The sequence below is a fragment of the Notolepis coatsorum genome (assembly GCF_963971535.1).
Source record: "Notolepis coatsorum genome assembly, chromosome: 3".
NCBI classification, from domain to species: Eukaryota; Metazoa; Chordata; class Actinopteri; order Aulopiformes; family Paralepididae; genus Notolepis; species Notolepis coatsorum.
In genome coordinates this window covers 20,182,322-20,201,157 of record NC_140167.1, presented here as the reverse complement: position 1 = coordinate 20,201,157, position 18,836 = coordinate 20,182,322, and the positions used below count along the sequence as shown (strand labels likewise).

General features: G+C 42.1%; 1 protein-coding gene across 1 annotated transcript in view; it reads right to left on the bottom strand.

Annotated features, from left to right (window-relative positions):
• Window positions 1–263: 263 nt before the first annotated feature.
• Window positions 264–18,836, bottom strand: part of LOC311225712 (RNA polymerase II elongation factor ELL-like) — a 42,932-nt gene continuing 24,359 nt past the window's right edge. Inside the window, exons 6-13 of the mRNA XM_084311107.1 lie at window positions 18,366–18,490; window positions 15,621–16,043; window positions 8,755–8,761; window positions 7,500–7,725; window positions 5,546–5,612; window positions 4,569–4,740; window positions 1,574–1,618; window positions 264–1,445 (exon numbers count right to left, since the gene is read on the bottom strand). Coding sequence (XP_084167233.1) covers window positions 1,326–1,445; window positions 1,574–1,618; window positions 4,569–4,740; window positions 5,546–5,612; window positions 7,500–7,725; window positions 8,755–8,761; window positions 15,621–16,043; window positions 18,366–18,490 — 1,185 coding nt within the window. The 3' untranslated portion in view covers window positions 264–1,325. The remainder of the gene's footprint in view (window positions 1,446–1,573; window positions 1,619–4,568; window positions 4,741–5,545; window positions 5,613–7,499; window positions 7,726–8,754; window positions 8,762–15,620; window positions 16,044–18,365; window positions 18,491–18,836) is intronic.

Here is an 18,836-nt window from a genome sequence, read left to right as displayed (position 1 = left end):
ATTGCACTTTGTTTATATTTTTGCTTTGATCTGAAGTGTGCGTGTGTTGGATTTGAGCGAGTACAGGGGGAGAGGTTGCTACTGCTGGCCACGCCCCAGGCTCTGCAGAGGATACATCTGCAGTATAATAAATTAATAAACTCCAACCCCCGCAAAAAAGTAAACAAGTGCAATAGCAGGCATTGTTCTTTTACCTCGAGGTCGCCACTCGACGACATCACAGATTATACCTTTAAAGACGGGGGGGGGGGGGGGAAGACAAACAGTGTATTATAAATAACATTCTTTAATACTCATGTTGGACAAAATGTCTCAATAACACTGCTCATGCATCCCAGAAAGTTAACAGCATGCAATAGTTTCCAAGCTCATTAGTGAGTTCCCTTTTTTTCCCTTTCCAACAATTCCATCAGATCCGTGTTTGAGTCGATATCGAGAGAACTATTTAAGACATCGCAAAAAACCCGGACCTCTGTGCAGCTTATAACACTGTTAATTCCCTGACGCCAACTTTCAGTTAACAGGTTTTTTCATATAATAACAGTCTTTTGTTTTACAGCAGACGGGTGAGCGACACCAGTGCAACACTATGAGACCGTTCTTTCCCGCCTTTGAATCGGCAACGATATATATTTCACAAAGTCAGTAACACGACACCCGGGCAGGACTCGTTATCGAGCGGAACAGACTTGGAAACGAGAACGATTAAAAAAAAGAACGACAACAAAAACAAAACAAAAAAACACTGGTACAAAGTCTCAATTCACTGAAAATATAGAACGTCAAAGAGGACACGTGTAGGGTTTTCGCAGGAAAAGCAGACCTGCAGCATGCATCCCAGCTGCCGGATCTCTGTTCTGGGATGGACCCGAAATATATATATATATATCCCTCTCACTACCACACTACCAAGTGGTTAACCCTTTCACTACCACACTACAGAAGGTTAACCCTCCGTCTGTTGTGTGGTAGTGAAAGTGTTAACCTTCTGTAGTGTGGTAGTGAAAGGGTTAAAGTGTATATATATACACGTCAGTGGGAAAGACTTGTTCACTTGAATCTCTAGCCGTTAAGAGACGAACCCGCCTCCTGCCGTTCCCGCTCTGAGAAGAGCCTCTCTGCGTGAACCTCTCTGTCCTCTCTGTGACCTTGTTGTCACTGGTCAAACCACCAGAGAGGAAGTGGTTTCACATGGTGTCCACAGTCCTGCACCTCCTACTGCCCCCTGTGCACTGAACCACACCGTGACGTCACTCAGGTTCCAGCAGAGGTGTGACACCAGTACATTGCAGTACGAGAGTCTCTTTTAAAAAACGCCACTCGCTTCAGGAAGAGACCATAGTGAGTTGGTTCTGGTCGTACTCCGATATCAGCTTCTTTATGTGGGCCAGTTTGTTGTGCAGGTATTCACAGCGGATCTTGTCCTGGCTGTAGTTTGGATTCGACTGCAGCGGTGACCAGAAGGGGAAAGTGGGGAAAAAAAATAAAAATTAGACAATAAAATGAAATAGCCCGTTTCATTTTTTACGTCAGTCAATTCTGTTGGAATGAAAAAGGGACAAATATAAGTTACCTTTTTAATTTTCCGATACTCTTGTACAATCTGATTATGGACGGTCTGCAAGAAAAGAGAAATCAAATAAAGATCACTGTAAAATGGTTATGTTAACGTATCAGGTAGAAGTCAGCTTATAATGCCTGTTCTTCAGTGACTGTGGGTTCACAACAGGCCTGCGTACGCAAGTGTACTTCTTTGCAGAGAACATGTGTAATTTCACAATAGCGGTGACCTTTTTGTGATAGGCCACTCCCATTGCCACGCACATTGCGCGCAGATCTGGGATGCCAGTACTGTTGAGCCTTCTGCAGGTGTTGTGGGCGGGCCTAAGTGACCTATCTCAAGGAAAGCAACAGCTGTGATTGGAGGATCAAGAAAAAGAGGGGGGTGTCTATGATGGGAGGTGGTCACAGTGACATACTCCACTGCCCACCCAAATTTTGCATCTAAACTAGTGCACTGAGGTATGTAACTGTTGGCTTGACATAGGTCAATTGTCACCTCTCTATGGGCCGTCACCTCATAAAGTCAATGGAAGTAGGGGTGTTTATGTTCTGTGAAATAGCCATGTTAATTTTTTGTCATCACTGAGAACTCAACACACATCATTCACCTCATTAGAGAAACCGACTTGTGCTGAATAGCAACCAACTGCTCAAGAATGTGTTTTGTCCCCTTTCCCTGTTACCCTTCGAGGGGACCGCTTGTCCTCTCGCCAGGCCGCCATTGTAAATAACAATTTGTTCTAATCTTAACTAGGGATGTCCGATATTATCGGCCTACCGATATTATCGGCCGATATCGGCATTAAAATGTGATATCGGAAAATATCGGTATCGGTTTTTACATTTTTTTTTTTTACATTTCTATAACCTTTATTTACCCAGGCAAGCAAGTAAGAACAAATTCAGATTTTATTTATTGTCAAAAGTATGCATAATGTTGTGTTAATTCCACAACAAGAGATATGTAATGTTAATTACCTGAAATTATTCCATTTTTTGGGGTGGGAAACCCTGCATATATCGGTATCGGTTGATATCGGTATAGGAAATTAAGAGTTGGACAATATCGGTATATCGGTATCGGTAAAAAAGCCAATATCGAGCATCCCTAATCTTAACCCATTTAGACCGGATGCTGCGTTTGTGTGTTTATACCTTTAAGGCTGGATGCTACATGTGCGTGTATTTAGCTTTAAGACCTGATGCAACGTCTCTAGGTCATTTCAGACGGTGTCACAATCTTCAAGGTAAGGTCAACTTACAAGGGTCAACTCCTTTCACACTAACGGTCAACCCGCCTATTCCCCAGGTCACTATTAGGAATGTCTGACCACCAAGTGTGTACGACTCTTAACCACTGCACCTTGTGTATACCGTTTACTTTTACTCCTACTCACAGTATATACTCAGATTCAAATTCTTTATTGCCTATATTTATTGTGATGTATAATATAACTGACCATACAGACCCTCATCTGCACTTTTGTTTACACTGTTTATTTTTCTCATATTTTCATATTCAGAGTTCATAATATTGTTTACCGTTTATTTTTTCCTCATATTCTTATATTCAGATCAAATTGTATTGCCTATATCTATGTCTTTCTACTATTATCCTGCCCATACCTGTACCTCCCCTCCCCCTCGCTGCTATGATCAATAGAGGAATAGCTCATCTCATCACATCACTGCTGTGGTGTGAAAGCAGTAGTAAGTATCTCACCTGGTATCTATTTGATCTTTCCTGGTATCTATGTGATCTTACCTGATATCTATGTGATCTTTCCTGGTATCTGTGATCTTTCCTGGTACCCATGTGATCGTACCTGGTATCTCTATGTGATCTTTCCTGGTATCTATGTGATCTTATGTGATCTTTCCTGGTATCTATGTGATCTTTCCTGGTATCTATGTGATCTTACCTGGTATCTATGCGATCGTACCTGGTACCCATGTGATCATACCTGGTATCTCTATGTGATCTTTCCTGGTATCTATGTGATCTTTCCTGGTATCTATGTGATCGTACCTGGTATCTATGTGATCTTTCCTGGTATCTATGTGATCGTACCTGGTATCTATGTGATCGTACCTGGTATCTATGTGATCTTTCCTGGTATCTATGTGATCTTTCCTGGTATCTATGTGATCTTTCCTGATATCTATGTGATCTTTCCTGGTATCTATGTGATCTTTCCTGGTATCTATGTGATCTTACCTGGTATCTATGTGATCTTTCCTGGTATCTATGTGATCTTACCTGGTATCTATGTGATCTTTCCTGGTATCTATGTGATCTTTCCTGGTATCTATGTGATCTTACCTGGTATCTATGTGATCTTTCCTGGTATTTATGTGATCTTTTCTGGTATCTATGTGATCTTTCCTGGTATCTATGTGATCTTACCTGGTATCTATGTGATCTTTCCTGGTATCTATGTGATCTTTCCGTGATCTTACCTGGTATCTATGTGTTCTTTTCTGGTATCTATGTGATCTTACCTGGTATCTATGTGATCTTACCTGGTATCTATGTGATCTTTCCTGGTATCTAGACACTTAACCTACTTGCCTCGTATGAATGTGTATGCATGTGAATGAATGTTGGTGGTGGTCGGAGGGGCCGTAGGCGATGATTATTCGCCACGCTTCCGTGAGTCTGCCTCAGGGCAGCTCTGGCTGCAATTGTAGCTTACCACCACCAGTATGACTGTGTATGAACGAATAATGGACTCTGTGAAGCGCTCTGAGTCAGAGAAGAGCGCTATATAAATCCAATCCATTATTATTATTATTATTATTATCTATGTGATCTTTCCTGGTATCTCTGTGATCTTTCCTGGTATCTATGTTATCTTACCTGGTATCTATGTGATCTTACCTGGTATCTATGTGATCTTTCCTGGTATCTCTGTGATCTTACCTGGTATCTGTGATCTTTCCTGGTATCTATGTGATCTTTCCTGGTATCTCTGTGATCTTACCTGGTATCTATGTGATCTTACCTGGTATCTATGTGATCCGCGCCGTAGCCGCTTACGCTGCACGTCCAGCTTCATGAACTGACGCGTCACACCGTCGATGCGTGCGTGTAAACCCCTGTATTCGCTGTACTCCTGGTTAAAGTCCTGCTTGTAGCTCTGCCTCTGGTCACGACTGCATATCACTGTGTACTTCCTAACACAGTGAGAGTAATGGGGGGGGGGGGGGGGGGCAGTCAGTAAGGTACAGACCTGTGTGTCATGCCATCATCTTTAATGCAATGGTTTTATGATATGAGCAAGCATCAGACTCAACCGGAGTCAGGAGAGAGGGAGTGCTGTGGTAACACTAAAGACGGGGGCAACAACTTGGAAAAGACTTGCTACGAAACAAACATGTTCACCGAAAATAATTGCATGTGATGTGCTTCTATGTCGAGTGAAATTATAATTGATCGCATCTCGAAGTGAAATGTGAGTTTTTAATTATGTTTAAAATGAATCACAATCTCATGCTAAAAAGGCAGGGAATTGCACAGTGAGCGGTTGCCATGGTAACCAAGGACTCTGTGGCAGGTGGTGCATGTGTAGTGGCTGGCCTTTTTGACCAAATTGACCATTCTGTGTTGTCAGTAATTTCTCAGTGACTTTAAAATATGAAAGAAAAACAACAATATGTGATTCTTGTATACAGATGACTCCCCATCCAAAGAGATAGAGGTCAGGTCCTGTTGTTAGTCGCCGTTATCAAGATGGCGGCAGAAAGAAACGACTTCTCTGTAGACAGATTTTGACTCAACCACGTACAATGAATGGGGAAGAGTCCTCATTCGATTGGGCCGGCTTTTGTGATTGGGGGGGGGGGGGGGGGTCAAGAAAAGAGGGCAGGGTTTTTGAAAGAGGTCAATTGTGTGTGTGGTTGAGGCTACACGTTCCTTATTGCCAAATTATTGAAAACATTTATGTTTGCGCATCTTTAAAAGCGATGAAGGCATACTTACAACAGATAGTCTGTCATGTCGTTGGCTGCTTTGGTAACACTGTCGTCGTAGAACATCCCATTAGGCTCTGGAGGGAAAGACAGCCATCAGGATATATAACTCAGTAATAATATCCAATGAATGGATATTGAATGCTCTCATTCAGAGTGACCTACAAAAAGAGCAACAGTAAAACTAGCTCCAATTCTACTATCACTAACATAGTGATTACCTCAGATGTGAAGTACTGAGATAACTAGTAGAGTTATCTGATAAACAATTTTATAATAACAAATGAGACACAACATGTCTGAATTAAATGAACATTTATTTAACACTAATTGTATCATCCATCTGCATTGTCTCTGTTTGCTTAAGTAAATCTGCACTCTGCCTCTGCAGTGTGGTAAATGGTGAAATGGTGCACTGCTCTGTTGTTTTATAAAGTGTTAAGAGCGATGCACTGCTCTGTTGTTCTATAAAGACCTGAACTTTGTAAAGAAACTCAAAAGTGTTAAGAGACTCATTACATCAACACTGTGATTATTATACTGTAAAAGAGGGCTATTTTTATTTTATTGAACTATTTTATTGCACTGCACTATTGCACAATTTTACTCTGTCTATTCTATTTTACTAACGATTTTATTGCACTGCACTATTGCACTATTTTACTCTGTCTATTCTATTTTACTCTTTTTTATTATTGTCTATTTTAAAACTGCCATAGAATCAAACCATAAACAAGGTGGCCTGTTGGGATGTTGGATCCTAATGTGAAAAACAATGTGATTTTATATGTCTGAACTTTATGTGCTCATTTTGTCTTATTTACTGAGCTGAAATTCTTGTATGAAAGGTGCTATACAAATAAAGTTTATTATTATTATTATTATTATTATTATTATTATTATTATTATTATTATTATTATTATTATTATTATTATTATTATTATTAATACAGTGCTTTACAATTTTGTTCCTCACATTTGACCCACTCACACATTCACACACCGATGGCAGAGGCAACCATGCAAGAAGCCAACCTGCTCATTGGGAGCAATTAGGGGTTAAGTGTCTTGCTCAAGGACACGTTGACTCGCTGCCCGGGAGGAGTGGGAATCGAACAGGGAATCGAGCTGAGAACCTTTCTGATGACGACCGCTCTACCTCCTGAGCCACTGTCGCCCCCAGTGTGCTTACTTTAAAGTGTTCACTCTCATCACACAGCCTGCTCATATCATCAACCAAGTGACGACAATGTGATAAGAGGAGATTCTGTCCCACGAATCCACTACTGTCTCTCATTAAACACTGTGAATCCACTACAGTCTCTCATTAAACACTGTGAATCCACTACTGTCTCTCATTAAACACTGTGAATCCACTACTGTCTCTCATTAAACACTGTGAATCCACTACTGTCTCTCATTAAACACTGTGAATCCACTACTGTCTCTCATTAAACACTGTGAATCCACTACTGTCTCTCATTAAACACTGTGAATCCACTACTGTCTCTCATTAAACACTGTGAATCCACTACTGTCTCTCATTAAACACTGTGAATCCACTACTGTCTCTCATTAAACACTGTGAATCCACTACTGTCTCTCATTAAACACTGTGAATCCACTACGGTCTCTCATTAAACACTGTGAATCCACTACGGTCTCTCATTAAACACTGTGCCAAGTTAGCTTGGTGTATTGAAGCAGACACACACACACACACACACACACACACACACACACACACACACACACACACACACACACACACAAAGAGGGAGAGAGAAAAGCAAGCACACAAGATGTGTCTGCAGACTTTTTTCCTTTGTTTATCAGCCTTTTGAGCTCAGGAATCGTCCGACGCGGATTATCCGCGGATTATCTCAAAATGTCAAATATTTGCCAGATTAATAAATCGACCACTAGAGGTCACTACTCAATGGACACCAGTCCCAGGTACTTGCCTGCATCGTCAATGGAGTCTTTGCTCTCCATCTTGTCTTCTGAAGCAGGGTCTCCTTTCACGTCTTCTGAAGCAGGGTCTCCTTTCATGTCTTCTGAAGCGCAGTCTCCTTTCATGTCTTCTGAAGCGCGGTCTCCTTTCATGTCTTCTGAAGCGCGGTCTCCTTTCATGTCTTCTGAAGCGCGGCCTCCTTTCATGTCTTCTGATTCTGTACTTTTCACCTTCTCCTTGAAAAAAGTAACAAATCATAAACCATCAATACATGAAAGTAACAAATCACAAAAACCATCACTATAAAAGTAACAAATCACAAACCATCGATACAGACAAGTAACAAATCCCACAAACCATTGATACATAAAAGTAATAAATCACAAACCATCTATACATATTATGACAGCATTTCAACACAACACTTAAAGGTCCCCTATCTTATAAATGGCATTTTCCAGTGGTTTGCATTGTTTTCTAGCAATGTGGGGTTGTACCAACACTGACTAGATGTGAAATTTCTACCCAGTCCTATTCCTCCAGTTCAGCTGAGACAAGAACCTCCCCCACTGAACCAAGCCATTCTGAATTGACTCGCTCGCTGACGTGAATATGCGCTGATCTGGCACCGCCCGCCCATAATCAACTGTGATACGTTGAAATTATGATCAAAGCGGAGCGAGTGGAAATAATGCGGAAGCGGTTTCCCTATCAGTCAGCACTTCCTCAAAAGAGAGAAAAGGAGAGGGAGAGAGAGAGAGAGAGAGAGAGAGAGAGAGAGAGAGAGAGAGAGAGAGAGAGAGAGAGAGAGAGAGAGAGAGAGAGAGAGAGAGAGAGAGAGAGAGAGAGAGAGAGAGAGAGAGAGAGAGAGAGAGAGAGAGAGAGAGAGAGAGAGAGAGGCTCATACGGTGCGAGTCTCGGAGCACACTGCATTGAGAGAGAGGGGGCTTATGTCTCTCTCTCTCTCCGTCAAGAGAGCACTTGCTGTATCACTGTCAACCTGTTGCAAAATATCTGACTGGATCAAAACGTATATCAGAGGAAGGATGTTTTATGTTAGTCTAGGAGGCCATACATCAGAGAAACATGAAAGCCGCTACAGAGTTGCACAAGGGAGCTGTTTAGGTCCATTACTCTTTTATCTCTATATGCTACCACTCTGCGACATAATCAGAGTATGGTATAGATTTCCAAGGCTATGCAGATGATACACAATTGTACATATCTGCTGAACCAAATGATGCGACAGCCATGAACTACATTACCAACTGCCTGTCAGCAATAAACAAATGGATGAATGATAACTTTCTCAAATTGAATGAGGACAAAACTGAAGTCCTACTTGTTGGCCCCAAATCAAAAAGAGAGATGCTAACAAATTATCTAGGAAGCTTAACCACTTGGATTAAACCGGAGGTGACAAGTCTCTGTGTCATCCTGGACTCAGATTTGAACTTCGCCCACATAGCGAAGGTACAACCATTCATAAATCAAAATGATGCAGAGAAGCTAATTCATGCTTTTATAGATTCTAGCCGACTAGACTACTGCAATGCACTATTCACTGGTCTCCCCAAGAAAACTACTGAAAGACTCCAGCTCATTCAAAACTCTGCAGCTATAGACTACTAACCAAAACCAAAAGCAGGGAACACATTAGTCCTGTCTTAGCTACTCTACAATGGCTTCCTGTAACTTTTAGAATTGATTTTAAGGTGCTTCTCCTCACACACAAAGCTCTAAATGGACAATCTACATTGCTGACTCTCTAATAAACTACACACCCGCCAGAACACTGCGATCATCAGATGCAGGTCTATTAGAGGTCACCAGAAAGAGTCATAAGAAGATCGGTGATGCAGCCTTTGTATACTACGGCCCAAAACTGTGGAACACGTTACCCAACAATATTAGCGAAGCCAATACGTTAGACATTTTTAAAAGGCTCTTTACCAAAGCATTTGACTAGAGCCATATGAAATCCGTTTTATTTTTTTCCAAATTCCGTTTTTTCCGTTTTAATATTTCAAAATTCTGTATTTTGCTTTGTACGCGCATTTTACCATCAGAAATAGTGTCTAATAAGTGGGAACGAATAAATGTCCACAATTTAATAAGATATAACAGTCCATTTAATAGGGCTGTCTTAAATACTTCGAAACTTCGTTCAATGGGCATGGGATTCGAATATGAAAATAAAATTAGATTATATAAAAAATAAAGATATTTATTTTTATTTTTGTGCAAAATCAACTCTGCCTCTCTTTGTTAACTACAACAAGTAATGCTCCTTGTTATTTAAGATGAGGTCGGACTCGGCACTGACAGATTTGTGTTCATTGTGCTGCTTTTATAAAGCCTCAAATGACGGCTTACAATATTTCATGAAAGCAAAGTGTTTTGTTTGATTTAAAAAGGTTTAAAATGTACAGCACTGACAAAGTTGAACAAAGTGCTGTACAAGTCCCACAACATAATAATAAAAATAATAATATATATATTTTTTTACAGTATTCCATTTTTATTGCTAAATTCCGCGATTCCGTCCGCGATTCCGTGAACGCGGATTTCATATGGCTCTACATTTGACTGACTTTACACTATTATACTGCACTATTTCTCTGTGATTGACATTGCACTATTTTATATTGCACTATTTCTCTATGTTTTATTCCCCATGTTTTTATTCCCTTTTTATGTTTTTATTCTCTTTTATTTTATATATCCGAGGCTGGACATCCGTACTAGTCAATTACTGTGTTCAGTAATGGGCGGGAAGTTTTGGGACCGTGAGCAGGAAATGTGAAAGGCTTTACAGACCAAGTCTTGGTGTCTTTATTATTATTTTTATTCCATCTGTTTTATTATTCATAATTCTACTGTCTATTATAATGCAGGACTTTTAGAAGTCTTTATTCGGCATGCAACGACACACTTGCGATGGGCGGCACACACACACGCATTATTTTTTTGGGTCGCCGATGCGATTGAGTCTCTGCGCTTGACCCATCCCATCGTTCTTCCCCCCAAGGGCAGCCGGGAGCAGATAGGGCCGTCGGCGAGGTACCGCGCCCCGGGGACCAATCCAAGTGCTCTTGCCCGTCTTTGCCAGGGACGCGACAGCGTCAGCGATCTGTTGTGCATGTTTTTCCATTGGGTTTCTCTTATGGGGGGGGAAACCCTTGGGAGCACGGGGAGAACATGCAAACTCCACACAGAAGGGCCTGGGAGATACCCCACCTGGGTACCTGGCAACGCGGAAACCTGGCCCTCATTTATCAACGTTGCGTACGCACAGATATGTGCTTAACCCGTGCGTACAACCATTTCTAAGCAAAGTGTGGGATTTATCAATTTGAACGTGAACTTGACTTTGTGCTTATGTCTACGCACAGCTCAGAGCATGCGTAGCTGACGCCCAGTGGTAGAATATCGTTACTACGGCATATGCGCTCCTCAGTTCATGCATTAGTTTCAACGCTGAAATAAGCTTTCGTGCATTACTCCCGACACTGGCGCGTGTTCTGTATGAACCGTAATTCATTATAGTTCATTGTGAAATAGCGACAGTAGTGTAATTATAACGGGCTCATGTGCGAACAAGAGGTTGGCTTGCTTGTTTGGCACGGGGGGCAGACGCAGAACACCTAGTGTAACTGTCATAGTGAAATTCAAGTTAAGCTTCAGTATGATGTCATAGTAGAACCGGTTAGAACAGGCTAGAACCTTCCAGAACTGCGCTCCACAGTGTATAAATAGAGAGAACTTACAAGGGTTCTCTCTCTCACTTCTCAACCACCTAGCCCCTTTCGTGACTGTGATGCACCGAGTGAATCCACAGTCACTTGCTCCTCAATAGGAAACCAACCTAGATTTACTTTGAATGACTGGTTCTGACCGAACCGTTCGTTATACAAGAATCACAGAGACGTTTCAAAGGTACTCACAGTTGCACGAGGGTTTCGGACAGATACGGGATGGTTTGAAAGCTCTGCGTTGCTAATAAACATTTTAAATAATTTTCATAAACTGGTCAACACTGCATTATTTCCGGCGTTGTGTGCATGATGCGCATGCGCTGTGATCACACCAGGCAGCCAACGCCGGAAATAATGCAGTGTTGACCAGTTTATAAAAAATATTTAAAATGTTTATTAGCAACGCAGAGCTTTCAAACCATCCCGTATGTCTGTCCGAAACCCTCGTGCAACTGTGAGTACCTTTGACATTTCTCTGTGATTCTTGTATAACGAACGGTTCGGTTAGAACCAGTCCTTCAGGGTAAATCTAGGTTGGTTTCCTATTGAGGAGCAAGTGACTGTGGATTCACTCGGTGCATCACAGTCACAAAAGGGGTTACAGAACACCCACCTCCAAACGCGATTAAATATTGTTTCAAATAAAAAGCGACATACTATTATTTTGTGTCATGTTTCCAAATAAGATTGGCCACAACGAAATGCTTTCTACTTCAATTTGTTGGTTAGAATAGATTACCTCGCTCCGTTGAAACTTCACTGAGACTAACAGTAAAAGACAGTTTTTTTTGTGAGCTCCGCGCACAGACGTAATAATAATAACAATAATAATAATAATAGAGCTTCATTTTATATAACGCCTTTCAAGAGACCCATGCAAGGTCGCTTTACATAGATGGGGGGGGGGGGGAAATAACAAAGTAATAAACATAGTGGACAGACTATGTAAATATGATGATGGGATTCAAGTTCATGTTTGTATTGATCACATAGGCAGGCTACACATGGCGTATACTAGGCTACATCATACATGGCAGTGAGATTCATTGTTCTTGTATATGCTCTCGTATTATTGTTTATATAGGCTACCCAATACTGACATCAAAATAGATTGTATGCCTCTAGAAATCATATGCAGCAGGTAGAATATTTACGGAAAATCCGTCGCGATTTGGAATACAATTGAGGAGAACTTTAATCCCTGGGTATTAATCGAACAAAACGGAAAAAGGCAGTCATATTCCAGCACGGGCTTTATTAGTTAATATGGTCTTTAAGATATATCATATCCAACATCACCGTACGTGTACATGTCTGTCAGCCTGTCTCGTATTTCTCCATAACACACTTCCCTCGGGTCAGTCCATTATTTCACATCCCATGGGGGTGTTTCATGACCATATATGGATAATCGGGGCGGTTCTGGTATGCAAATACTTAAAACCATGCACGAGCTCCAACGTGGGATCAAAGTGATATTTATCAAGACAGGTGTGCGTAGGACCTGTGTACGCACGTGTGATAAATCCAGTTTTTTTTTGTGCGTGCACACATTCTAAATTCTGTGCTTACGTATGAAAATAGAACACTTTCTAAGAATATTTGATAAATGAGGGCCCTGGTCCCCAAGTGGGAATCGAACCCTGGACCTTCTTGCTGTGAGGCGACAGTGTTAACCACTACACCACCGTAGTTATTGCACTGCACTATTTACTCTGTCTATTGCTTTTTATTACAGGTTCGAAACTGTCGGGTATTAAACTGTGTGGGTATCAAGCTAGAAATACTGTCAGGTGTAGGACCCAGGTCTAGAACTGTGCCCTGAGAGAGGGAACTGCTCCCTGAGAGGGAGGTTTGCCCTGAGTGGGAGGTTCGAAGGGTCAAAGTGGGTATCAAGCAAGAGAGAAGACTGTCAGGTTTTAAACTGTGGATACCAAACAGAAGGTAAAGACGACTTTAGTGCTGTCAGGCGATTAAAAAAATTAATCTAATTAATTACAGGATTTGTAATTAATTAATCTAATTAATCGCATTTTAATCGCACAACCATTTTAGGCCTGATATTCTAATCATATTTCAAATGGCATGTGTCCGGATGGCATTCAGTACTGTATCTACAAAACCTTCTGTTTAATCATCTTCCATTTATTCATTTGCTTAGATTTTTCAGGTCTGGTCAATTTGAGCATGGTGTTATTCACAGTCAAAGACAATTTTTTTTTTTTTTTTTTGATCCACTTTTTCTCCCATTTTTCTATATTTTCTCCCATCCCAATTTCGTATCATCCAATTCAACCCTCCCCTGTCACGAACGCTGTTTCTTGCCTCCCACAAGCCGGCTGCAATGTGGACTAAGTCATACATAGCACAAGTCCCCTCCGGTACTTGAGGTAACAGCAGTCGCATCTTTTCACCTGCGCAGCTCGATCTATCAGTGTCGAGGAGTAACGCGTGGGAGGCTCACGCTGCCCCCGACACTTCCTGATTCTACTGCGCAGGCGCACCAACCGACTTGTAGGAGTCGCTTGTTCACAACGTTCGATCCCCACCCTTCAGTTTTTCCCTCCCCGTAATACGGCCAATGTGTATTACTGCGGACGACCAGCCAAACTGAAAAACAATGTGGAGAGCTGGATTCGAACACGCGAATCCTAGCGTCTCCACACTGGTGGCGAGTGCCTTAGACCACTACACCACCTAGCCGCCCAGACAATTTTTTTTTTAATAGATATTCTCATTTGGTTCATTACAATTTACTCAAGCCTAGTGAATGAATGAATGAAAACTTTATTTAACAGATTGCAGAATGGGTACAATATAGTACGGCTCAATACACACAATTGTTAAGGGGATGCAGACCAGAGAAAGACGTTTGTCTTGTTTACATCAGGGTCCCCCATTTTCAATTCATAGTGAACAGAGTAGTAACACTGACACTGGGAATACATTCCCTGAGATCCATAGATGTCCCTAGAATCAGATACCAAGAACATGCAAATGGACCATATTAAAAATAATTCTGTAAATGTGTATTCTACGTTCTTATGGAATGAATGAGATTCAAAAATATTTAAATAAAGAATATTTTTCTTTTCTTTTTTTTAATAAATGTTTTGTTAATTTTCATAATGCGATAATTTGCTGTGTAATTAATTAATCTAATTAACGCGATAAACTGACAGCCCTACCTGTTAAACAGTAATCCAGAATTTTTTTATTGCACTGTAAAAAACTGTGATTTTATATGACTGCACTTTATGTGCTCATTTCATGTCTATTCTATTCTACTAAAACCGAATCAAACCATAAACAAAGTGGCCCGTTGGGATGTTCATACAGGGGATCGCAGTTCAAAGTGCTTTACACTTTTTAAAGTTCAAAGTGCTTTACATCAGTAAGAAATAAGACATACAATCGGTGTAAAACGAGCAGCAAGAGCAAAGCATAAAGTGGGATAAAATAATGCAGATATATTAATCAAAATCATATCAGAACCTCACGTTCCAATAGGCTTCTTGAATTTCTGTAATCTGTTACAAAACATAATAAAGGTCATAGTATGCTATGCACCCAACGGATAGTGGGACGTAGAAATAAAAGTAAAATAAGTCAAATAATAGCAAGGGTAAAATGAGCACAAAGTGCAGACATATAAAATCAGGATCTGTCTTATTTCTTACTGATGTAAAGCACTTTGAACTGCAATCCCCTGTATGAAAGGTGCTATATAAATAAAGCTATTATTATTATTTATTTTTTTTATCCACTTTTTCTCCCATTTCTATATTTTCTCCCATCCCAATTTCGTATCATCCAATTCAACCCTCCCCTGTCACGAACGCTGTTTCTTGCCTCCCACAAGCCGGCTGCAATGTGGACTAAGTCATACATAGCACAAGTCCCCTCCGGTACTTGAGGTAACAGCAGTCGCATCTTTTCACCTGCGCAGCTCGATCTCTCAGTGGCGAGGAGTAACGCGTGGGAGGCTCACGCTGCCCCCGACACTTCCTGATTCTACTGCGCAGGCGCACCAACCGACCTGTAGGAGTCGCTGTCCACAACGCCCGATCCCCACCCATCAGTTTCCCACCCCCTAATACGGCCAATGTGTATTATTATGAACGACCAGCTAAACTGAAAGCAAATGTGGAGCGCTGGGCTCGAACTGACAAGCCCAGCGTCTCCAGCTTTTTCGTGGCGAGTGCCTTGCCCACTACGCCACGTAGCCGCCCTTATTATTATTATTTATATAGTTCACTATACAAAAACAATATAAAACTACACAAACAACAAGGCAAGGTCTCCTCTCACCTGCTTTTGGTCTCTGTGCTTGTGTTTGCTCTTCCTGCGCCTCCTGCTGTGTCTATCTAGACGGGGGACCGTCAAAGGGGACGGGTCCTTCGAGTCCTTCGAGTCCTTGGGGATAGAGGTTGCTGGTTCTAATCTCCTGGCCCGCTTCCACTTTCTGTTCACAGACTTCCGACAAGGAGTCAAAAAGCAAGCGGGGGTTGAGCGAATTCCGACGGCTGTCGTCCTCCGTCGCCCCGGTAACCGCATCCCCATCTTTGGCGGCGCCTCGTTGCCCTTCGGATGACCCCTTCGATCCTGACCTGTCATTGGCTGCCTTGCTGGATACGTGAGATATCCTGGGCTTCTTATTGGCCAGGGGGTCGGTGTAGTCTTCTATGAGGGGAAGTTTGTGAGGGTGGGCGGGCGAGGAGTTGGGCGTGTCTCTGAGGGGGCTGACCTGGGTCCCAGGGACAGACAGGAGGTGGCGGTGTGGCTGGAACAGTCTCCTACACAGAGAGAGAGAGAGAGAGAGAGAGAGAGAGAGAGAGAGAGAGAGAGAGAGAGAGAGAGAGAGAGAGAGAGAGAGAGAGAGAGAGAGAGAGAGAGAGAGAGAGAGAGAGAGAGAGAGAGAGAAGAGAGAGAGAGAGTGAGAGAGAGAGAGAGAGAGAGAGAGAGAGAGAGAGACTAAGTCTGATACTCAACCCTGATTCATTAAAAAGGGCTTAAAAAGAGATTGAACCTTTATTTAGAGGGGAATTCCATCACAAAACAACATTTGCGTCATTTGATAAATGTTATTTGGCCATACAAATAATGTCTATGTTGCTGGACAAAACGTCTCCCTTGCGAGAACCCTCGTTCACGCTTTGGGACGGGGGTGACATAAATTCTACGTAACCCTCTTCCCCTAAAACATTTTTCAAAAACTTCTTTAACTTCTTTCAAAAATATTTTAAGTACAGAAACACAGATCAACACCCTTTTCCACTCATTCATCGCCGCGGCTTCGACACCTGTCTGCTGAGTTGGCAGAAAAGCCCGTACTGGAAGTTCCCTTTAATCTTCTCCTATTCTCGTATCTCACATTGCAGCTTCACAGAAGACCGACATCAAAAGAGTTGCTCTGACTCCTCCTTATCTGATACACCCGTTCAAATCGTCATCTACTCCCTGTAACACCACAGCTGCTCACCATATCTCAAGATGCAAGCTTCAAGAGATGTATTAGTCACATACATACATACACGAGACATGTAGTGAAATGAAGGTGGCCCGGCCCGCCTTGATTGTGCAAAAAATACAAATAATAATAGAATAAAATAGAATAGATAATAAAATAGACATGATAAAAAGTACTAAGATAAAAATACAATGCTAAGCTTACGAATTGAAGGCAATGAGTCATATATACACTACTATACAATATACAGTTATGCTATATATAACTATACTATACAAAGACATAGTTATGTTTTTTAAAGGGGAACTATTTTACAATTTCTTTCACTATTTGGGCACTTTTACACAATTCCTGTGAGTCTATGGAACACCTCTGTAATATATATATTTTTTTTATTCATTGTTTTGTATTTCTAATCAAGTCCTCAAAAACAGCATTTTTCTACCTCAAGATCTCGAGCTGTTTTGAGCCTGGGCTGCAGGTGCCACCTAAACCACTGCGGAGCGTCGTCTATCTCAACATTAACATGCAGCAGTGACTATGACATCACATATAGGCACATTTTCAAACGACTCAGTTCAGTGAGGGTGAATATTGTGAGAGGAGAATTGGAAGAATGCGCCAATATGAGAATTTTGAGACATAGATCATATTAATATAAGTTCACATAGCTAGGAAACAATGCTAAACACTCAAAAAGGCCATTTATAAGATAGTTCCCCTTTAAATATGTTTTTTTTGTAGATTTTGATTGCGTTTTTACTACCGGGCATGGAAATGGGAGACAGAGCAGGGGAAGACATTCGGCAAAGAACGCCGGGTCCGGGAATCCGGCCGTGCCGGGACGCAGGACGTTACATGGTTTGCCACTTGGGTGCCCCCATAGTTATGTTTTCTTTTTATATCCACTTTTTCTCCTCCTGTTTTTTGTGTTTTTCTCCCATCCCAATTTAGTCATTATGCCAATTCCCCACTCCCCTTCCTGGTCGTTGCTCGCATGTGCCCCCCACTGGTCGGTCGAGGGAGCCCTGAAGTCTATCAGATGCTTCCTCCGAGACATAGGAGACAGCCAGCAGCATCTTTTCACCTGCCAGCGCGGACTCTCATTGGTGAAGTCAGTGTAACGTGTGGGAGGATCACACTACCCTCAGTCACCATTTCCCTTCCTCGCTGTGCAGGCGCCCTGACCGACCTGTAGGAGTCGCTGTTTACAACGACCAGAATACCACCCCACCGGCTTCCCTCCCGCTGACTCTGCCAATTGAGCCAGTATGACGACCGGCCAAGCCGGAGGCACCGCTGACAGCCGGATTCGATACCAGTGTCTCTCGCGTTGGTGACAAGCGCTTAGTCCACTGCGACACCCAGCCGCTCCCATAGTTATGTTTTTTAAAGTGACCTTTTTTTTCCTAAAGTGACCTGTAGTGTGTGTGTGTGTGTGTGTGTGTGTGTGTGTGTGTGTGTGTGTGTGTGTGTGTGTGTGTGTGTGTGTGTGTGTGTGTATGATTCCCATTCTGAGAGCACCGGATTGGGCCTATATCTATATCTCTTTATGTGGGCTGGATTGAGTGTGTGAAACGTCTCCCTTTAGTGGTGTGTGTGCGTGTGCGTGTGTGTGCGTGTGCATGTGTGTGCGTCTGCGTGTTACCTGACGAGGATTCTCTTCATTAGCTGCTGGTCTCCTGTGGTGTAGCCAGGCCAGTCGTGCTGTAACTCCTTATACAGGCTGCCCTTCAGAACATACGTGTTGTCTCTGCTGTTCAACTGGCCCACCTACACGCACACACACACACACACACACACACACACACACACACACACACACACACACACACACACACACACACACACACACACACACACACACACACACACACACACACACACACACACACACACACACACACACACACACACACACACACACACACACACACACACACACACAAAATATAAATAGCAGGCCATGTATTTTGTCACGTGCAAGAACTTCACATTGATGGGCGGCTTATATGGCTTACTTATACACCTGCAAATAACCCTTAGCTCTGTATGATAGCATGTACAAATGCTATGCATACTGTATATATATATATACTTATCCACACCGGTCTGTATT